Here is a 24,876-nt window from a genome sequence, read left to right on the forward strand (position 1 = left end):
ATAATCTTTTACAATGTTATTATTATTATATTAAATTAAAAAGAAAGAAATTTCCATCAAATATTTCCAAAAATCAGACAATGAAAACTAAAAAAACTTCAAACTAAAAATTTCAAATTAAAAACTAAAAAAAAGATACCTTTATAAAAGATTATTTATTTTTACATTGAAGAATGAAACATATTAAAAAATCTTCAAAAAATCGATTCAAACAAAAGAAAATCTTTTCGAAGTTATCTTATTAGTTTAAATTAACAAAAAAAAAATTAGAACATTCATGAAACAATTTTCAACCAATTTTTCACATATCCTATCACAATAGCAAGATTCATGGAAAATGATTTTCCAGAGAAACAGTTTCCCGAGAATCAGGAGATTCTCGAGGTCGTTTCTCGATTCGCCAGAAGCAAGTTTCTCTGCATCAAGGTCCATTCATCGTAGCGAACACGTTTTTTGTCTGGCCACCCGTCGTCCCTGCACACTAGCCAGGACACGACGCGTCTGAAACGCGAGTGATTCAAGCTTGAATCCAGCGCGCCGCATCGATCATCATCATCATGCTCGAATAACATTTATGCCTTCCTACGGCGGTAACCGTGCAATACCAATTTGTCGTCGAGTCAATTTAGTTGGAACGGTATTTTTCGAATGGACTGATCGAAGATTTTTTTCTTTCCGTTCTTTTTTTTTCTTTTTTTTTTCTTTTTTATTTCAAGAAAGAGAAGAATTTCTGAGTTGAATGGTCGAAGATAAAAATATATAGGAAATTGATTTGACCAATAGGTTCAAATTGTAGAAAATAAGCATATAGAATATATCACTATGAGGTATTTCCAATAATCTGAAAATTATAAATTGTAATAAAAAGAAAATAAGGTTTTTTCAATAAATCATTTTCATTTTTATCGTAACTTTTTTAATCTCATAATATCTTAGCTGATTTATCGAATCTCTTTTGGAATTTTTGGACTTTCGTCACATTTTTCCAACATCCTTGAAATTTTTCATTGTTCCTGAAATTGCTGATTCTTCCCAGAATTTTGCTAATTTTAAAATTGACTTTCTAAACGTGACCTATATTCCACGTTATAAACAATTCCAATGTTCTCTATCGTATTCTCAACGTTCGATATCCACAGTATCCAATTTCATGAGTCCTGTATTACTAGTATCGAGTTTCACGACTCTGAAGATGTGCGAGTATCGAATTACTTGAGTCCTGAATTGCCAACCTTGAGTATCATAAGCCAAACTGATCTGTATCTTATTCTACAAGTTCAAAATTTTTCTATTATCGACTCTAATGCAGCTTAATTTCTCTCAACATTGACTTTCACAAATCCAAAATCATTACAATTTAAAATAAATAATTCAACTATGCATTAAAAGTTAAAATTACATTTATATCTGAATCTATCATTTCTTATTGCAGGTCAACGATAAAAATTATTACACGTCTGAAATGAATATCCACATAAAATCAAATCCATTAATCGTCAGCGGTGCTAAATCATCATTTGCCAAATAAAAGAAAAAAAGAGAAATACCTATAGGGGTTAAACGGTTCCGTAAATTGTGAAAATTGAACGATCGTCGAAACGTTGGAAATTAGAAGACAGTTGAAGGGGCGGGAAGCCTCTGAAGAGCAAGGTGAAGGTAATACCGAAGGACCCTCCTCGTCCTTCGGGAGTGTCTTGGAGCAGAAGACAGCAGGGCACTCTAACGAACTTATCCCGAAGGCTGAGTGCTGCCTCCGGCGAGCCGAAGATATACGAGAATTCCTCTTCGCTTCACCAATGTCTATACAGGGTGGAGTATAATTATTGTCACAAAATAATCGCCTGTTAGAAAAAAAAAAGGTTAAAAAAAAACAAAAGAGATTGTTCTTACTATTATCATGTTCATTGTTAATGTCATGTCTTTCCATTGTGATTTAATAATATCTATGTGGCATCTCTGTCTGGGGAACATGAACTATATCTTGGCTTCAATTCAGTTTCCATGGTGAAAATGTATTATTATATGTTAACATGCTATTATCTTTAGTTGTCATCAATAAATATTTCATGTTTAAAACTAACTTATGAATTTTATGAAAAAAATTTTAAGAAATGTGATAGAAGATTCAGCTTGATGATCAATTAGCAATTAAAAGACAATCCTACGTTTAAACTCAAATTGTTCTCACGCACTACTTCTAAGAAAATACACTAACAACGAGAAATAAAGGATGAAAATGGAGGAAGTATCTCATCCCTACTTATTCATTCTTTGCGTATTCAAGATGTGCATTCGGTTAGCCTGCATGACTCTATGTAAAATATAACGTGATTTTAAATAAAAGCATACAATGCTTCAAATATTAGATTTCATCTTCATCTATAAAGCAAGATTAAAGTATGCTTTACCTAATTCTATGTAAAATCATGTATTCAAATTTATGAATACACCGATTACCAAAGATGTATTCAACGATGAACTGAATTTTATAATCAGGTTATATCATAAAGATTATATCTGTATATTATAACTGTACATTCTATTATCTACTATGATATGAACTCAGAGGTCTCTTGATAATACGTTGCTCTCTATAATATCATCCTCAATGAGATATCGTTTAGAAGAAAAATATTCTTTCCATCTACACACATCAACACAGATCAACTATCTAGAATAAAATAATAATTATTAATAGACAACGAACTTCAAGTTCCTTATAGACAGATATAAAACAGATATTAAATGACTTTCCTCTCGTTTGTTATATATTGCAGAACCAGTTTATATTTTACTTCTCTCAATCTTTTTTCTTTTCGAAACACATTAAAATAAAACTGAATAGTATCTTTTATAGCACAAGGAAGAATACCTTTCCTTTTTTTTTTCTTTTTAGAATGCACAGAATCTCATTTATATTACACTTGCTCATCTACACAGCATCTTGTTTTCGCATAATAAATATGATATATTGTTGTTCTTATTATTATTACTATTGTTTTCTATTGTTATTATAACTGTCATTATCATTATCATTGCTATCATTAATATTATTAGCATTCTTGAAGAACAATTTTTTTAGTGAAAGTGTGAGTAAAAATATAGATATTACACATAATCAGACCTTACTATCATGCATGAAAAAAATTTTAAACAACCTACTTAACATATAATAGTTGGATATTTAACATTTAGTTCCATAATATTAACAGATTGCTTTCCATTTTTTACATAAATTTACATCTTATTAAACATTCTTTATTTATTTTATATTATCTTTTTTCTTATATATACGTTTTTTTACTATAAAATTTATTTCTTTTTAGAATAAACAAAAGAAGTTTGAAGAATTTTTGTGTCACCCTGTGTATATCATTGTGTAGCATTCACACGAAATAACGCGTGCGCGGAAACGTGGCGGGTAGAAAACGAAGAAAAAGCGGAAGGGTGGTGGAAAACTCACTTTCCACCACGGTCCGTCCAACCCTTCGGCCACGCGTGTCTCTGCCTCCTCCCCTTCTTCCTCTCCCCTTTCAGTTTAGAAGCAGCCAAAACACGGAGAGCTGAACAAAAACCAGGTCCCAAGAGTGAGAATATAGGAAACAAGGTGAATTTCTGAAAATCGATATCGGCTACGAATAATGCAGGAGATAAACACGTGACATCTGTCGATTCGATTTACTTTCATCGAGAAATATTTGTCAAAACCTTCGAATTTTTTCTCTTCTCTTTCTCTTTTTAATTTTTGCTCAACAACACATAACACATCATATAGGAAATTTTAAAAATAGGGAAAATGATTAAATTTTCTAGTTATTATTATTATTGCTGGAAAGAAATGTTACGTTAAATAATTTTTCGACTATTCAGTCGATGAATCGTAATTACGGAAAAGAAATGGACGTTTGCTTTGAAATTATGGGAAGGAAGGAGCGGAAAAGTGATTTTTTCCCTCATAAAACGAATCGATTGGAGAGAATATGGGAGGTGAAGAAATGATAACAACCTTTCAAGACGTATTAAGGTATTTTGCGGTTATGAATCGTTTTCTGACCACAAGAAACGTCGTATCCATCACACAACTAGGATTAATACAGTAAGTTGCATATGTCGACAAGGGGATAATTGCGGTCGACATATTTTTTTACGGCAAACGACTTTCAGCGCTTTTAATCTATTAGTTACCACAGTTACGTAACACGCATATCGTTCCTATTTATTATTAATGTTCATATAACATTAATATATTATTTAATTAATACCAATATATAACAATTAGCTTTGTAATACTTTTAACAAGTTTTATACAAGAAATTATTAATTTAATATAAGATTTATACAGATTATTCTAGATTTATATTATTTAAATAGATCATTCGAATAAAATAGAAGATTAAAGAAGAATAAAAACGAGATGGAAGAATTATAATCATAATTATCCTCCAACTATTTCCACATTTAAATAAAAATGATCAATAATTCTTCCAATCAATGCTTCGAGAATCAGCTTCACAACTCGCCCATTAACCAAATACCCAGTAATCAAATCCAACCCCGCTTATTAACGCGGTACACCTCCCTCCTAATTCAAATATTTGACGAAGAAAAGTTCCCCGTAATCCGCGGCAAGTTAAAAGGCTATACGTCGGGTAGAGGGGCCATTGGAAAAGTTCGAGGATCATTATCTCCAAAAATCGTGCACCGTTCCTAATAGGGTATTCCGTTCGAGTTTCACATCTCGAGGGGTTGGAAAAGAAGAGAAAGGTGTATAGCCGCGGGGGAAGAGATGGGGGCGCGAAAGTGGCACGACACTCGAATCGGTACCCCGATCTTTCTTCCAGAAAACTTCTTACCACCCCTCCCCAACCCGAGTTTTGCCCCGATGGTCACAGTTCGGTCGCCACCCTAAAAATTACTTCGAGTAAAAAACGAGCTTCGAACGGGTGAGGGGCAGCTGCGAGGGTTCTCCTATCGAAACGCGTTCGAGGACCTCGTGACGATTGGAGGGCACGACCTGTTTCTGGAGAGATTTCAAACCGGACCGAGCGATCGTAAAATCTTTCTGCAAATCGCGTGATAACGTTATTTTATTTCATTGAAGAAATTCTTTTATCTTCCTCGATCCTTCAAGGAATATTATATTCTTATAAATAGTTTTTATTTTATTTTACTTCATCCACAGGATATTTTTTTTTATTACTGTATCTATTGAAGTTGAAAAATAATTGAGAAATTGTGATCTCTTATTGTATAAATAAGATAAAGTATGTATAAATAAAGTTTATCTGGTTATCGAGTAGAGAGATGGATAGAGATAGAATCAAAAGATAGATATTCATTTGAGATTGGAAATTTTTCAAAGCATTCCAATTGTTAAAAAATAAATTAATTAAAAAAAAATCATCTTGTTGTATATCACAAATACGATTGAATTATAATTCGATATATTTTATAAATACGTGTAAAAAGTCATTTGTTAAAAAATACTATTATTACAGAATAAAGCTTTCATAAAAATATATATATATGTATATTCAAGAAACGAATGATTCGTTGACCATATGTATTGCAATACTTTCCTCATTTCTGAGATGTTGAATAGGCTGTATATAAGTTTCGTGACATCCATTCGGATCCACCCTGCAATATAATACTACGAGTTTTTCGAGGGCGAAACGTGACCATGTGTTTAGAAATAAGAATCGTAGGAATGCGTTTGTGCGCCAGTGTGACTAAATAGCAATTGTGTGCGCGTGTGTATACGTTTTGTGATAAGAAGGGAGAACGATGAATGATGAGAGGGTAAATTTTCAATTAGCGAGAAAGAGAAGAATTGTTCATTAGATTCTAGGATTCTAGATTCAGATTAATTTTAATAGGCAATTTTTCAAAATTATTTTAAAAATTGCACTCTATTTGTTTTTTAAATTATTTTAAAATATATAAAAATTAAATAAATATAATTAGAGAAAGAAGGACAAAAATATATCTTTAATGTATTTGTTAATTTTATAAAGATAAATATTATATAGATATATATATGTTCAACGATCATTGGAATCATTAAAATTTTCCTTTGAACTGAATCTCGAATAGGATACATAAAGCGACTAGCAAGCACGTATATGGTATGTCACGAGTTCTTGTGTTACATTATATGTACTCACACAGGTACACTTGATCGCCGATGCTACAAGCATAGGAGTCGCTTCATAAAATTATAAAACTTGTAATACTAGTAGTTTTCTAGTGTGATATCTCCTCCAGTTCTATGGAGGAGTTCCTGTTTTCCAGCTGATAATTTTATTTAGAACAACGTGCACAGGGTTACGACCATCTTCATAAACACCATAACGCCTCCAGATAATTTTACATCACTACATTACGTTTTCCTACCACGTTACGCGATAAATTTTATATCATATAATTAATTTTCTTTATTCGATGTAATTTTGAAACAAAAATTTCTTATATTAATTATCACGTCAATATAAACTCGTCATTTGTTTCAATCAAAATTAAACAAAATAAACTTTTTCTTTGTTAAACATAACCTATAAAAACGTTATTCATTAATTTTTATTTGTAATTTAGATTATATTTAAAAAAAAAGTTACATTTTGAGTAAAGATAACGATTCTCTATTGACACGATCATTTATGAGAGATTAAGATCATCCTCTTAATGATGATGAAGGATAATGTAGTCTGCGGGATTTTCTCATTCAACGCGATGTAATTCTGCGCGCCGAAGACCACACCGAGTACTACTCTGTTAATATGCAAGGTGATTAGAGAACAGAGAGAAAGATGTAAGAAACGAGAGAATGAATGACGAGATAACGAATCAAAAATAATGCGATATGAAAGAAATAAAAAACGTAAATGATGGCTGTCTATTTTTCGAGTAAAAACAAACAAAATTATAATTTGAAAAAATCAATATTCTATATCAATATTATATAATTCTAAGTTATCAAATAATATCAATAGAAAATATTCTCTTATAATTATTGTAAATAATTATGTCTATACAATTGTAATTTTTCTGTGATATTTTATAATTTGCAAAAAAATTGTTTAAACTATTCTTTAATCGACTAACCTACAAATCAAATCACACATCTAACAAACTCTCTTATATCTTATTATATCTCAAACATTTATTTTTTTTAAATTATATTTTACTTTCAAATTTTTTTCCAAGTCGATTGCAATATAAAATATCATTTTACCTTCAAAAAACATAATCGTTGAGAATTTTACTTTTAATATATATAATTAATATTGATATATATATATAAAGGTAAAGTGAATGATTGGTCCACATTACGAACCATAAAAATTTTTCGATTGACTTGGCAAATGCGTATACATAATACCACGCATATACGTCGCTCCCGCGAATCCTCCGTGCGTGACCAACGTATAGAGTTACGCGGCTTGCATTCCTAGGAAGGTATATGTATATATATGAAATTCGATAACTTTCGCGTACAGGAGAACGCGTGAAAGGGTAAGCAACCGTGTTTAAGATAAAAAAAAAAAAAACATTCGATCATTATTGCTCTCTTCGGTTGCACATATTATATATCAATGACAACTTGAATTTATTTTTCGATACTTTGTCTTATTTATTTTTATCTCATTTCTAGGTTAGGTTCGATTAAGTTATCATGTAAACAGTTGAGATGTAATAACATGTCCTTGAAAAATTATATATTTAGAGACTGTGTACTTAATATTCATAATATTTATGATGAAAAGAAATATTAAGTCGTATTTCCAAGTGCATAAATTTCAATCAATCAATTGGGAAAATATATATCAAATAGATCTCATTTTTTAGACTAATTTTTTCATATAAATAATTATTTTAACTTACTCGAATATGTGTAAGGAATAAAGATTTATTTATCAGATATTTTTAAACCTTGAAAATCGAGGATCGAAAGAGATTCTTGAGATATTAATCGTCAGAGATTTCTCATGAAATATAAGAAGTTGAGGCGTAGCGAGCACATTTAATGTGAATCGAGCTTAAAGTGAAAGCCGACCTGTTTGCCGTTGGTACACCGATGCATTCAACGATTACTCGTACGACCTGTTGTCCGGTGTACGTCCTGGTTTTACATACCCACGACATCGTTTCCAGATTAAGGATTCCGAAATGAGAACAACAAAAATTTGTTTGAAAGACGGAACAATTTTTCTATTTGTTTGATGTGCGTGTCAAAATCGAAATAATAATATTCAAATAGAAAGCGTTTATTACAGTTAGAATATCTTTTAACGCGTAATGAAAAATTCAATAAAACAAATATGAATTAAAATTATGATTTAAAATATAACTTTAAAATATCTCAGTTTAATTAAGATCATGAAATTGATCGATATAAACTTTTATAAGATCGAATATTGATATATTTTTGCTTTTGACAATCTATGCAATTCTGTGAATTTCAACTTTTTAAAATAACCAAAAATATAAATAACGAACTTCAGTCATTTTGAAACATGAAACTTAGAACAAAAGACTTTGGTGATATTTTATACTACTTATTTTTATAAAGAATAACTGAAATTTTTATCCAATGTGAATAACGGTTAAGTCATAGCGACACCTGAGACTGTGATCAATACCAGGATATATTGAGGATACGTTTCTTGCGTATCTTCGATCCAACAACATGGGCTCGAGAGAGAGCTCTAACCTATAACAAGCGACGATACGTTGATATAATTGGATAAGCTCGCCAAACGTTTCGAGTTTCATCTTTTCCATTCTATAGCACTTTAAAATCGTGGGATTTTAGCGATGGAACCGGCCTAAACCGGAGGGTTCAACTATCAAAAGTCGTTTGGTTAACGCTAATCCTCAATTGCGTTCATCTTAATCACCTTAAGCACTCGACCGCTATATTTCTTCTCTTTACACCGTAGCTTACCGATATTTGCGACTGTTCTACCGATATTGCACCATGTTACACAAGAAATATAGGGATAGAAAAGTTAGGAACACACAGTTATCGATAAATATACACGAATAAAAATTTTAAATTATATATTTGCTAAATTAATGATGATTCAATTATTTAGGATTAAAAATGTTCCATTTATAATTATCGAATTATTCAACCAGACTGCTTCACGGTGACAAAAGAACTTACTATATTTACTTACATCTTATATATATATATATATATCTATTTTACTTTCTTCTCGTTCAAATATATTTTGTCTAACGAAAAAAATTCGGAATCTCTTCGAAATTATTTCGTCAAACTGCAATGTATAATATAACAATATGTAATACCAAATTTCGAACAAAAAAAAAAGAAACTAAAAATGGAGGAGAGAAGAGTAGCTCTGGACGAGTATGATGTACTGCACTAATAACCGAACCCACTGGGTTGGTTGTGGCATATCCTAACGATGCTTTAAGCCATAATTAATTTACTGACCGATCCCTTACCTACTGGAACCAGCCGGTGTACCCTTAAATTCCGATAGCTAGCGTAACAAACGTATTTTTCATCTTTATCCCCCTTTCATACAACGAATCAGATTGCGCGTACGTAAGCGGAACGAAGCACATCGATCGATGATCATATCTCACTTCGTCTCGATTTTGTTAAAGAATTGGTTGTAGAAAAATATCTAAATAACGATCAGTTTCGGCGGGTATTCGAGAGAATGTGGGCGTGATGATGCCTGGCCCCGAGCCTTTTTCTGTTTCGCGTTGCAAAACGCAACTTTTCTCACGAACAAGAGAGGTTGCATCGCGTGCAACATCGTAAGCGGTGGTTTCATCGGTAATTTGAATGACCAAGTATATAATTCGTGAGCTGAAGACGAGTGAATGAATTAGAAGATGCGGCTGAATGGTGTGGAAAATAAATCTTTAGAAAATGAAAGTTTAGTTTCGTCCTATATTTGCTATTACGATATAATTAAGATGGACAATTATGAGTGTAGTTTGTATATGAAAATAAAAATTGAAATATTTCTTAATCGATCAAAATAAAGTACAAAATTTATCTCATTAATATTAAACTCAACTACGTCGATTTTGTCTTGGATAAAAAAAATAATTCATCTTTAGTTGTCAAGTCAATCAAAAATAATTATTCAAATGATTACGAATAATTCATTTAATTAACAAATAAGCTTGCAATTACTTTTACATTTTCGTAATCAATCATTCCACGTTAACGAAAGAAATCTCTCCGATCATCTAAACCAAAAAACAATCTATTCATGTTTAATTACTCTTAAATAAGAAAGAACCATCAATATCAAAGCGATATACTGCACTATACTTATTATACAAGTTGTAGAAGCGTTATCAATTTGTCTGGTCCATTTATTGGTCAATAGAAAGAGAGAGAGAGAGAAAAAGGAAAGAAAGAGATTGGCGACTGGTCAGAAGAGGGGAGGGGAGGAGGTGAATGGGCGCCGAGACGCCAGACGCCGGCGGATGCCGGGCGCCGCATGTCCTAGACTCGCGACGGGACAACGACCGTGATGTTTGTCGAGCGAAATGCCAGAAAAAGGGACACGACGACGCTTCGTGTCCCAACGAAACTGTTTGAAAAAGGAGGACGAAATATGCTCGAGTCGGTAAAATACAGGGAAAGGAGGGAGAAAATACCGCGGTAAGTAATGCGTAGTTGAGAAGAATCAGGCAGAAAGGATGAGGGAGTGAAAAGGAGAGAAAAATAAAAAAGAAAGAAGAACGTTCATGAGAAGCCATAAGGAAGATTAATACGCCACCTTTATTTTAAATTCGAAAGTGCAGATGGCATGGTGCATGCAAATAGATGAATAAAAGGAAGAGCTTTACAGAAAGTTTTCGCTTAGTGCGTACACAGGATGTTGATATATTCGTGGAACATATTTGAAAAATTCTAAAGATTTTGTCGATTCTCTAAGATCAAAGCAAAAATTGATATATAAAATATGGTGGAAATTTATTTATTTTAACTTAAGCGAGGCAAAGATATATAAAACAAGATGATAGTACATTATTTATTGATCAATATGATTTGCTTAATTTGATTGAAAAACATTTTAAATTTGGAATTTATCCAATCAATAACAGATATAGAAACAAATATGTGTGAGCAAATGGTAAGATCATAAATAATAATATAATACTGTTAGGATAAGTTTAGCATACTGATGTGTTGATTAAAACGATACTAATGATATGTAATAGGTTAAGATACTTCAAATGCAGTGAAGCATGACGAGATATTTATTAAGTTAAGTAAGTTAAGTTTAGTAAGATAGTTAATATCTAATATTTATTACAATATAAAATAATATAAAATATAAAATTATAATCTAAATACACATATTTTGTTTCTGCATAAATTTTTCTAAATATATAAACAAATGTTTTTAAAAATATAATAAAAAAAATAATAATAAATTCATTAAATAATTTAAAACTACCGTGATTTTATATGTGTATTCTTTTATTGTGATTTTGTTTATAATTTTTAATTAACTTAAAATTTCAATGCTATGTTATGTAAAAAGCAATTTAAGATTTATTTTGGTTCAAAAAAAGATTTTTATAAGCAAAATAATAATCCAAACTTGATTCTATAAACGATGAGTCCTTTATGATAAAATTTTAATTTAGAATCATCTTAAAACAACGAAGAAAACCAAAATATTCATTAAAAAGGAAAGTTCCAAAACTTTTTAAATGTTAATGAACTTGAAAGATAACATATCTTTGAACTGAATAAATATATATTTATTATTGTTATAAAAATTCCATTAATATAAATTACGATTTAACAGCTTTTGAGTATTTATAAATGTTTATTAGTAATAAGATTTAAAACTGAATGCGTAAATTCAAATATGTAAAACATGAGATAAAGAAGAAGATGATCAAAAATAACAAAAATAATAGTTTTTTGATTCCAGATATCTGTAATTGTATTGCTCTCGATACTCGATCCTGTTCTTGCTGCACATGCTTCTAAAGGATCGAGATAATCTAACAGATCGAGTTTTTACAGAATTTATGATCAACAAATTTTATAAAATTTCAAAATTTAAATCTAAATTTTAGTCTTAAATATTTACAGAATATTGAATATTTTTAAAATTAAATTTTTATCTCAATCAATTTGCTGATTTTAATGAAATATATTTATTTATTAAATATTTATTAAATATGAAGATATTATTTCAAATAATATTTTTATTTATATATAATCAATAATTAACTTTGATTTTCAAATTACTAAGCAAAAAATACTATCAAAAACTAAAGCCTATTGTTAGTCACGTATAAAAGAAAAAATTATTTAAAATGATGCCTTTCTTAAAATATTTCATTAAAATCAATGAGAAGGAATTAACATAGATTTATCTTTATTTTATTCTATACATAAAATTAATAACAAAAAATAAAAATCATCTTACAATTAACAAAAGAAAACAAAAAAATCTTCAAAATTCTTTCCATTCAATGGACTATCAAAAATCTCGAGCAATAAAATCAAAATCAGAAGTAACCAAACTCAACGACTCGACATAATAAATCTGTTCAGTTTAAATATACCGTTCCATCTCTGATTCATCTCGATTTGGTCCAAACTCAAGTGGTTCCAATTTTCGCATCATTCATCGGAACGATCAATCACAAGCTTGAGTCGTTAACGACATCGACAGCCTAGAATCATCTCTTTTTCTATGCTCCAACACTTTAAGATAGCAGTGTTCATTCGAGAAAAAACACAAACTATAAAAGAATATAGGAAAAAAAAAATAGCGGCGGGGAAAGAAAAGATCGGATGGCCAAAAGTCCGATTAAAAGGAAACGTTTACGAGGCCTCGGCTCTGAATTACGATCTCAATACTGCAATAAGTGCTCTTAGCAGGACCATGTTTTTTTTGTCGACGCGAGATGTTTCCCTTCCCCTCCTCGAGCATTTATCGTAGCTTTACGCCGCTACTCCCGTGGGCTTCTCTCTCGAGAAATATTATTTAATTAACGGGAGGAGACCGCCGCAGTCGAGACCTGGATCTTCCATAGCTCGTAAATAAAAACAGTATATTCTTGCCCAGTCGTGCCGGTCATTCCTTCTCTCTCTATCTTCCATCCACGCGCTAGCATTCCATCTTTTTCCAAATATCTTACTCCTACCATCGCTCGATCGTATCCCCACTACTATCCACCGACCATCGGCTATAGTCGTGTTCCTTCGTTTCTTCGGCGGACGCGCACAGTGCCCTCTTTCCACAAGGAGCGCGATATTTTCGGTAATCATGGCACTGCTACGGAGCTCTTTAAGTGCGACATTACTTCCGCTAGAGACGTGCTTTTTACTCGATTAGCCTTGCGGTGAATTTAAGCTCTGCTCGAATCTTGCGCACAGGACACACGACCGTCAGTATAACCTTCTCCCTTCTTTGTGGTCCCCTTTAACCCCCGCCAATCGGAAGCCAAAGAATTTCTTCCTTTAATTGTCCTCCGCCCCACCGACCGAAATATATACCGGGCTAGAGTCGAGTAAGAAACCGACACTAGAACGACTCCGGAAAGTAATCTGCCTAATTACCCAGCAAGAGATTCATTCTCCGGGTACACGGGGAGAGGTTAAGGGTTCGAGAGGTGAGGTTTCTGTCGTTAAACGACCGAAGACTGTTCTCCGTCTTTCTCGGAGCGATTTTCTCGCGACGCACCGGCATCCGAAAATGCGTCCTAACGCTTCAGAGGGCCGAAACGACCGGATTTCTCCTCCCTCCAAACCGTCACTCAGCCAAACTTATTTAACGCCCGCGGCTTCCTCCGCTTTGAAGTGGAAACCCTTTTCGGCGACGCGCGAATCTCGCAAAAGACTTGGAGATCTCGGTTTGTTCGTAATTCCTGGAATTTGAAATAACACGAAATCTCGGGTACCGATTTCCACAAGCAAGGGTTAGGATTTACGGATATTGAAGGTAATAAAAGTATTTTTTGATTCGAGGAACAAATTGCAAAATTATTTAAATGAAAGTTATCAAGATTCCACGCGAATATAAATGGAATTCCAATAATTCGAAATTTTTCTAATAATAGCCATACTGGATGCATTATGATGACAAAATTACCGATAAAAGTTATAATGATTATTTAGAAATTCACTGATCTATGATTGCCGCAAATGTAATTTATTAACAGAATTAAATGGCTTTTCATTTGAACTTTGATGTTATTTCTTTACATATAAATCTTTGTAAATGCGTTTCAATTTTCTATCTCTCTCAATTTATGAGTTCAATTGCACGCGACATGGTCAATTCTAAGCATATGGAATATGCAGCAGCGCCATCAGTGGCATAATAATAACTTCCAAGATACGACATCTAACAAGTATATAGGGTCAACTTGTATATTCACTGGTCGAAAACGCACTGTGCTTTTTTCCTGGTTGGCAAGTCTATCTGCGAGACGAGGAGAAAATATTCATAATGCTGGATTAAGCGTGAGAGTGGTCTGGGATGCTCCGAACAGGGTGGACGAGCAAACTAATCAAGAGTCCGCCCCATTTAATTCCCACCCTCGCCATTTTCTCTTAACCATACGCCGCTATTGCTTTGTGGTCAAGAGTCGACTCTTGGACGAGATACAGCATAAGACCTATCATATTTTTTTCAAACATTTTTGAAAACTAAATTTCTATATGAATAATAACATCAAATTATCGTACAGCATTATAGTATTACAATTATTTTTTATGTTTCTTATGATTACAAAAATAATATAAATTATAAATATTAAAAACATTATTAGTTTTTAACGTCATCATTTCAGAGATTCTCTATGCTTTGTTTCTTCATGTACGTTTACTACCCATTATCAATACCATCCCTACTATTGCTTATGCCAGTTCAATTTGATTGTGCGCATGTATCCACCATGTGAATTTTTTTCGTACAACTTCTTTTTCTACCGCAATCATCGTGTTTGAATCGTGTATTGGATACGTATAGTGATGATGATTGTAGGGAGAGGATTCGCAGTTAGGATAGTGGGTAGCTTGGTAAAGGAGATTATTAGAAAGTTGAGAATTATCGTGCAAGAGGATTATTTTTATAGACAGGATAATATGGAACTGTAATACCATGTAATGAATGGTTCTTATAGAATTTTATATCTGTTTGCCATAAAGTTCATTCATACCATGAAATTAAATATTGAAAAGGTTTGAGCTATACAGAGTAAATAAAACTAAAGTGAAAATAAGAAAAATGAAATAGAATAGTGTAAGCAGAAATAACTAAATTATGGGTATATTAATATGAACTGAATTATGGGGAGATGGAGTTAAATAAAGCCAATAAAATTAAAATTATAATTATAATCAAGAAATAACATTTATCTTGGTTGAAGTAAATCTATCTTATGAATAAAATCAACTGATTCAGTCAATTTTAATTTTACAAAGGATTATATTTATATCATAAATTAAACAAGATCATCAATATTAATTATTATGTATATCTGTATAAACGTAAAACGAATCTTGATAAAGAGCTAAATATTGGAATTTCGAACTCTCTCTGGGACAGGCATTTAGCATGCTTATCGTATATTGATTGGATCAGCAATCGATGGTTAACGCGGTATTAAAACAACGAGTCTGCAGGGACGATACAAGCGAAGTAATTCAAGCTAAAGCCCAAACAGACGCATTATTCAAGTTGCACACATTCAAGTATATTTCACAATGGTAATATGAACTTTTATAACGATAAATTATAAAAGAAATATTTTATCAATCAATGGATTATATTAAAAATTAGACAGGTTTACATATTTAATAATCATTTTCACTGTTGAAAGGAATCCCATTTACATGTCACGAAACTCATGGAAAGTTAAACTTTCGATTTTTCTTTTTCTTCTAACAAAAAAAAAATTCGAGTTCTAGTCGAGCTATAATTAAATAATGAAATAAATTATTCCATAAATGTTCGATTTGTATTCTAATTTTCGAATTAATCAATTTCTAATATATGTATAATATTCAATAAAACGTTTTCAAATCAAATAATTGTGAAAGAATGCGAAATGATATAAAATGGATCAAAAAAAAGTAGTTAAAATAGATCAATTTCTAATATATAATATTCAATAAAACATATAGTCGAGTAATTGGCATGAAATGATGTGAAATATATCAAAACAAAGTAGCTAGAATAGATCATGTTAAAATATAAGAAAAGTTTTTTTTTCTAATTAATTAATTACTCAATTAGTTATTCAAGAAACATCACAATGCATTCTTCATAATGAACAGAACAGATAAATTGTCTACTTCAACCGGTATGAGGGAAACGTCAGAGGGCAGCATAGCGATCGTAGTACCAGCAGCGCAATATGCAGTAAAGCACGAATGCAACAATGCGATCTCCCCCCTAGCGGTGGACAAGTGAACGAAGGGGAATGGGGGTATTCCGGATATATATGGGGTGTCTCGTTAATCAAGAGAACCTCGCTATCGCCCGTGGCCTACCAAGGGTGGAAAATAGGAGAGGAGCGAGGGTGACCAGTGTTTAACGGTTGACAAACGATCGTGTACGTACGCGGTCACGTAAACAACGTGTCGAGCGCGAACACGCGTGCGCAAAAACCCGTAAATCTGTCTATTAAACGCGATTAACGATTTCGGGAAGTCACAACCGTCATCCCAGTGATCACGTGATCAGACGTGTCGGTGGGAATTCTGTAGTTTAGTAGTGCAACAACTAGAAGAAATGATAAAAAAAGAAGAAGATAAAAAAAAGAAAAAAAGAAATTAAAGATATAATTGACACATATGATTAATGGATAAGAAAAATAAAGAAAGAATAAATAAAGAAAAAAATGAATGACAATTTATCAATCTGAGAAAATAGAAAATATTAAGAAATTCGGATATCATTCATCTATCCATATTTCTAAATTTTATTCAATAACAACGAATATCTATAAAAATAAAAAAAACATCTTTTTTTAGATACCTACATACTATATAAATTTTTTTCCAATTCTGAATTCATCTTTTGAAGTCCACACATATGATGTGTTAAAAAACAAAAACCAGTCGTATAACGGCAGGAATGAATTTCCACCCCTTAGAGTACATCCAAAGTAATGGCGGTTGAAATATTTAATATACCGTCTAATCAAGAGGAGGAAATGGTGGGAGGAGGGTTCTGAAGTCACGGCTACTACGTGATCGACCGCCAACGAGCCCATGATTCCAACAAAATCGTCCTCTCCGATTATCAGTCGTGTAACGAGGCGAAAAAAAGAACGAGAAATCGGGTTTTGCCGCATTCCATGCGCGTTCAAGCTTGGTCAGTACGCGGGGGTAGTGCGATTTTTCTTAGGGGTTGTGTTTTCATCGCATTTCTACCGTGCTACGCGTTGCGCTAACGAACGTCTATGAAAAAAACTGTATGTCTCTCCGTCAAATCGTATTGTTTCTTTCCCTCTTTCTCTGATCTAATGATTCTTCCATGAATCTGCTTGGCTTCTTTATCATTAACTTTACCTTCATTGATTTCCGTTGAAATGCGCATGCTTCTCATTCTTCCTATTTTGTCTTATTAGTCGATGGTTAATAAGAGAAATATCGTGAAGTAAAATTATAAATTAATCATTAAAAATTATAAATTATTTTTTTAGTAATTGAAAATATATAAATGGAAAAATAAAATGGTTCTGTTACTATAAGAATTAAATTCGTTTGTAATTTGTATGAAACCTAACCTAAGATTTTATAAACAAGTTTATGTTTAATTTTCAAATGTATACAAAGATATTTAAAAGAATTAATTTCATTGATTTAACCAATAAGATTTCACGAAAGCAAGAACGAAGGGAAAGTATCGAACATTCAATATATCGCTTGTTTGTATCGATAGATTACACATCGATTTTACACATCGACCGAGTTTCTTAACTCTCTTCACATTCTTCATCGACGCAAGCGCAGAAAGTTGGTTGAAATCGAGAAAGTTCACAACGTATATCGATGACGAAAGATCGTGAAATATTTTGATAATTGTATACAGAAGATTGTTTCACAATTATATTTCATATAATAGTGATTAAATACTTGATTTTGTAAGTCTGTTTATTACTGTAAGTTATTACAGTTTTTATAGTGTCGGATGTATAAAAATTTTATTGATCATTTTAGATATATCTATATTATAGAGTTTTATTTATTTCTTGTTCATTATTCTAATTCATTATCCTATAGAAAAAGATATTCATTTTTATATTGCGTTAATTTTGTTACTATATTTAATTCCATGTAATATGATATAAATAACGTTAAATATCATCTATTGAAAAATAAATTAAACTAAAAGTTAAATAAAAGTTAGGTTATAAATTTTACGTCTGGAATATATTGATATAATTGCTTGCATTATTGTGTATCTATCCTTTTTTTCTATAAATTCTTATTTATAACACAGAATCAGAGTTTACGATAAAGAATAATATTTAAAAGAATTTGAATATATTTCGATTAATGTTCAAATATGATATGCGAATAAAACTAATTAACAGTTTTCAAGATAAGCAATGTTTACCATAAAAGGCAGAACATGATGCGGTTTCTGAACCACATATAGAAAGGTAGGCCGAAAGAATCAAAAAAAGTGGGCAGATTCTTTTCCATAAAAATAATTCTGCGATCTCATTTTCAAATCACATAACTTTGTTTTAAATTTTGTAAAATATTTTTTGATTTCAAGAACATTATGTTATAACATATATAACATACAAACATATATATAACATACAATAACATATAACATATATAACATAACAAAATAATTAATAAAATTTTTAAAATGAATTATGAATGAACATACAAATGAATCAGAACAATTGAAACTGAATCGTAATGTATTAAATATTGAATGAAAAATAAAGTTTAAAACATATTAATAATAAATTGAAACAGATAAAAATTGAAATTCAAGTGAATTAAACTAAATTAAACAATTGAACTGAATAAACATAAATCAAATAAATTCAAAAATAAAAATAGATCAAATTAAATTAAGTTAAATCAAATTAAATATGAAAAGTTATATGAAAAGTTAAATATGTGAATCAAGTATATAAAACTCAATGCTGAAGTTCTTCGATGAGATTACATTTTTTCTCGATTATTAAGAAGTTACACAATTTTTATGAAACCATGTATTTTACGTTTTCAAAAAAAAATTATCAAATTTTTAATTTTTCTTTTTTAAAATTTAAAAAATTAATTATGAAAAGAACTTAAAGAAATATGACTAAAAGAATCAATGATTGCAATATGGATAAATTTTGATAAAAAAAATCGTGAGAAGAACGATGCAATGACAAGTGAAACTGCACGACCTGCATTCGGGGATGCATCGAAAGAAGAACAACAAGTTTGCCGAACGAGTTGTGAAGATGGAGCCGGGACAAGAGGAACCAAAGGTCTTCAAGTTTTTGCGAGACATACGAAACCTGCGACGCGGAGCGACATTCTTCTCTTCTAACTCTTTCTGTTTTCGGTTCGATGAACGTAAAGAAATCGGCGTACAGATACTGAACTTTTAGGGGCATACTTTTTCAGAACTGAATAAAAGTGTTTATCTTCGATTTCTACTAAGATAATTATATTGATTTTAGTTAGACAATTTTAATGAATGAATATTATATTATTAAAATAATTCTTAAAATTTTTTGGCCCATAGAAATTTAAAAAATTTCATTTTATGTTTCATAACTTAATACTTTCTTTTAATAATATTTTAAATTTATATATTTTCTTAACTATATTTATATTTTTTTGCATTATTTTTTTAATTTTTATAAAAATTACAGTTACAATACTAATACCATTATAATTTCCATCTTTTTAAAAAGAAAAAAAGAAATCAGGATATGAAGGTATTTAATTTTTATTTTCATTTTTTTTTTTCTTTTCTTTTATATCGTCCAATAAACAACATGGAAAGACTATAATCTCCTAAAGTAGAACGTTCAAGATTTCGATAAAAATGCCTAACTAAAGATTCTCCATAGATAAACTTCCAGTGACTTCTCTCTCTATCAACTGATACTTACACAAAGGAAGATACGAAAAATAAGAACATACGATAGAAAACCTTCATTTTGACAAACATATCAGAATGCTATAATTTACCTTTATTTCTTTCTTTTATTACCAGTTGGCGCCGATCTTCAAATGGAATCGCTTCTCTTTTTAAGATAAATTCCTATAACGAATCACATACTATCGAAGATAATTTCAAGCTTCCAAGAACCGGCAAAGATAAGCAAAGAGGCGAAATTAAAACTGTTAATGACAAATAAAACTGCAAGTTTGATAATTTCGAAACGACCAAAGTAAACTATATCTGTGAGACGTTATCGTTTCTTTTTTCTTCATTGCCATTTTTTCTTTTTCATTTTTTTTTTTTTTCAGCCAAATGAATGAATCGTATTTCATTGGACTTTAGTATGACGGCTGTCTTCAAGAACGAACGCATATTATCTACTATATGCGTACTACCTATTCGAACACGAGGAGACCCATAACCTCATCGTCGTTGTTGATTACATGTTCTGTCAAATGCGTTGACGCGTTGGCTCGTAAGAACCTTAATGATCCTAACGAGTTCCCCTCTTGGTGAATCTTGCAAATGATGTTAATCATAAACCATGAAGTATTTTGGCACTGCGGACAATGGAATAACATGATTTTCATAATATTACATTCATTATATTGTTTTCATGGTATTAATTCGTGTAAAGTTAGTCAAGAAGTAGAATATATACATGATGAGAGATTTAAAGAAAAATAGTAATAATTGGGAAAACAATCTTAATATATATATCTATGAACAATTAAAATTATCTCATCTATTTAAATATATTGATTAATCTCAAAAACATTTTTATTATAACTCTAACAAGAATAAACAGCACTTAACATAAAAATAATTAACAAGAAGACTCTCCTTCTTTTATGATTTATAAACATGTATGAGTTGAATATTAATTAAAGTGATTTTAATAAAGTAGAAACCGTAGATATATTGATTGAATAATGAAATGAGAATAGAAAGTGAGCTATGCTATCGTAATTGTGCATCTTTATGATGAGTGTTCATGTAAATACATTCTCTATACCACATTCATTGGTTGGAAAGTTCAATTCAGCTGTTAAATTGGCTACACGATTTTTGATTATATCAAAATCTTCATTGATATAATCAAGAAAACGTATGTTCGCATGATAGCTTATTCTATTGCTGTTAAATTTTTTTTATCTAAAATCTAATATATTAAAAAATTGTCGCATTAATAAAGTAACCAGTAGTAGATTAAAGTGGGAGCTTCATGTTCTTTGATTCTATCAAACTTTCATGGATATTTTGAAATTTGTCGAAATTTTTGAATATTTTGAATATTTTTCAACATTTTAGAATTCATTATAATCGATAGAAGGGAAAATATTGATGATAATATATTTCTTTGATATTTTTTATTAAGGTCTTAGTATGAAATATATATAATTTTAAGAATTAAATGAAATAGTGTTGCTTTTATAATATAGTTGCCGACTGTTTTAGAAATTAAGTTAAATTTTTATATTAAGGGAGCTTTATCTGTTATTTTTATCTGTTATCTTTATTCGATTTACTCTTTAAAGAGAAATTAGGATCTTCAAAATTAAACAAAATCGCATAAATAATGTTCAATATTTAAAATTCAAGAAATTTTATATTAAATAATAGACAATAATTTTAAATACATTTTGTTATAAATTTAATCAAATTCTATTGAAGATAATTATTAAAGACAAATCGTTTTATTCATAATAATTATATACCCTTATAATGTCATCAATAATATGCTACCGAATAATCTTTTAATTTTTTTACATTGAAAAATGGAATAACTTGCAACAAATATTATCCTCGATCAAACTATTCATATCAAAGATTTTAATTTAATTTTAATCGATCGAAAAATCATAAAATGGGAAAAGGAGACTTTTTAAGAGAACAACGAGTTCTTAGTGAACCTGCGAACGAACGAACCAACTTAATACAAGGGGAGAGAAAGGGAACTCGGTATGTTAATTACAGACCGACATACATCCCTCTTTCTTTCTTCTCTTCCATCTCTCACTCGACGTCCGATCGTTTGGCAAGCTGGGGGTGCATACTCTCTCGTTCTTTCTCATCGGTTAGCTTGGTTGCCAGCCGATTCGTCTTGGAACAGCCCATCGTTGGTCTCGTTGCACGCAGGCCTCGCGTGAGACCGACGAGTCGACCTTACGACCCGAAGCCGAGAAGAAATCTTCCTTTTGCCCTCTTTCGATCTTCCCTTTGCTCTGCCTTTACAAATCCAGCATACACGGTTTCACGATGTTTCTGCGCCTCGACCGCCTCCTATTTACTACTACCACCACCACTATAGCGATATTCTATCCCACGTGACTGACTGTCCACCACTGAGAAATCGACCCTCCATTATTTGCACAACACGTTCTACCAATTTGAACGCATTTCGCGCATCATATGCTGTCAATTCTTTGAACGAAGAGAACGAAGAATATTTTCGAAAAGATAATTGGAAGAGAATTATGACAAATTTTAGATAATTCGAGATAATTCGAGATATTGCAAATTAAAAATTCTAATTCCATGAATTAATGATGCATTAAAATTTAGCATTAAATAATTAATAAAATAGTATATTAGCAAAAAAAAAAGTGATATTAACATGTCATTGAATTTATTTTTTAAACGACATTTGATTAATAACATCCTCTAAGATGATTCTTAATATTATTTATATAATATAGTAAAAATAATATTTTATTTAGAATTTATTTGTATATTTATATTTTATAGAATATATTTATATTCATTTTATAGATTCAAAGCTAAATCGATATACAAATCTTTTCAATGTTATTCAAGATAATTTTCTGTTTTAATATTATCTATCTCTCAACTATTTTTATTACAGCAAACCATGCTAAATTTTATCTGTTTTGTTTATAGCATTTTACTTTTGCTTTCCAAGTATCACTGATTTAAAAAAATCAAAACATTATATAATTACTATTCGTTTATTAATGTGAAATAGAAATAGAATTATAGAAATATTTATGATCATAGAAATATTTATGATCAATAATTTTTTTTGTAATTATTTTGGTTAGTATTGCCACATAATGATAACTTTGCTCGGATGGTAAAAACGCTCGCAATACCATTTTGATTAAAATTATTTATTTTGCTTTCAAATACATTATGAATATCAAACATTTTCTTACTTCTTTATGAGAATAAAAAAACAAAGAAGAAAAAATAATGTATTGAGAAGCAAAGGGTAGGATTTGTTTTTAGTACATTTCGTTAAAACATGTCAATTAAAATAATTTTATTTTTTAATCAATTTACTGAACAACTAATATAATAATACTAATTTTCTAATAAATTATTTACATAAAATATATCTGATTACTTACCGCCAAAAATGAGGCACGTACCCAGCTGGACATAAATCTCGACATTGACCACAGGGTGCACCTTGAAGGACGACATTACCGTGCGAGTAAGTGTTGGATTGACCATCTTGAGGTGACAACATCCTATACATAATAAAAAATAAGATTTATTCGAATTTATTATTTCTTTATGATGTTATATGATGTTTCATAATTGATCATTACTTATTATAAAATACATGTTGCATGCTAAATATAAAAAATTATATCTAGTTTCAATAAATTTTAATTAAAATAAAAACCATTGATATATTTTTTTCAATAATTGTATACATTTCTTAATTAAAAAATAAAACTATTTAAACAAAATAAATGGAAACAAATATCGAATATTTTTGAACTGAATAATTGATGAAAAATATTTATTATTATACAACAATCTAATATTATGATATTTATATCTATTGCTTCTATTTAATATCTAAACAATTTAATACTGATATGTATAAATTTAATATTACGATATTATGATCAAACACGATTGTAAATTTTTAAGCATTTCTTTCTACTTTGTTTTGCAAAATTTTATAATTCTCATTTTATAAAATATATATAATTTTCAAGAAAAATTTGTCATTTCATTCGTTTTTATGCAAATGATGCATTAATATCGCGATCTTCAATATAAGCTGGACCAAGTCCAGAAATTGATACCATCCATTATCATAAATTACAATAATTACCGTAAATTAACATTCTACCGTGACCAAACTCACCAACGCGTTATTAAATCAGACAAATGATTCCTTTAATATGGCGAATGATATTAACATATATTCCATACGCATATGGAACCCTTCGCGATATTCTATCACATTATTTGAAATGATGATTTTGAATAACGTTAATTGTGAACAATTTTTATAAGATACTGCATTGATCATTAATCAAATTTAGAAGAATACTCTGTTTCATTTTATCATATTTTTCTCTTAACCGTGCTAAAATTTGTATATATTTTTTAACTTAACATTTTGTTATCTTCTGCAACAACAAAGTATACCGCAAAAATAATTAAAAACATCTTCTAATAGAGAGGAACAAGAGTGATTACGCACTGTTCGAATTAATAACGAAAACCAGTAATTAACGAGTAATCAATATTTCGAACACTTTGATCGCATGTCGATTAATCGACACCAGGTAATTACACCTTCTAGAAATTTTATTACAACGAAAACCTTTGTATACCACGCGAGAAACGCCGACAGTTTCATCATATTCCTTTTTCGTATCTTAAACGTTCTGCTTCTTATGCTCGACTTTTTTTATCGACATTATAAATATTTCTC

At 30.4% G+C, this 24,876-nt stretch overlaps 1 protein-coding gene and 1 long non-coding RNA gene across 2 annotated transcripts; one reads left to right on the plus strand and one right to left on the minus strand.

The window, feature by feature from the left end:
- Window positions 1-40: 40 nt before the first annotated feature.
- LOC108001806 (uncharacterized) lies at window positions 41-23,670 on the minus strand. The gene is given in 4 exon segments (XM_062071566.1): window positions 41-785; window positions 787-841; window positions 1,548-3,563; window positions 23,546-23,670. Coding segments are annotated over 3 exon segments (600 nt in total). The 5' UTR covers window positions 1,928-3,563; window positions 23,546-23,670; the 3' UTR covers window positions 41-620.
- LOC108001807 (uncharacterized) lies at window positions 17,981-21,193 on the plus strand. The gene is made up of 3 exons (XR_001766777.3): window positions 17,981-18,126; window positions 20,226-20,403; window positions 20,483-21,193. It is a non-coding gene; the product is annotated as an uncharacterized LOC108001807 (long non-coding RNA).
- Window positions 23,671-24,876: the final 1,206 nt, after the last annotated feature.

This window comes from Apis cerana, linkage group LG1 (assembly GCF_029169275.1).
Source record: "Apis cerana isolate GH-2021 linkage group LG1, AcerK_1.0, whole genome shotgun sequence".
Classification (NCBI taxonomy): Eukaryota; Metazoa; Arthropoda; class Insecta; order Hymenoptera; family Apidae; genus Apis; species Apis cerana.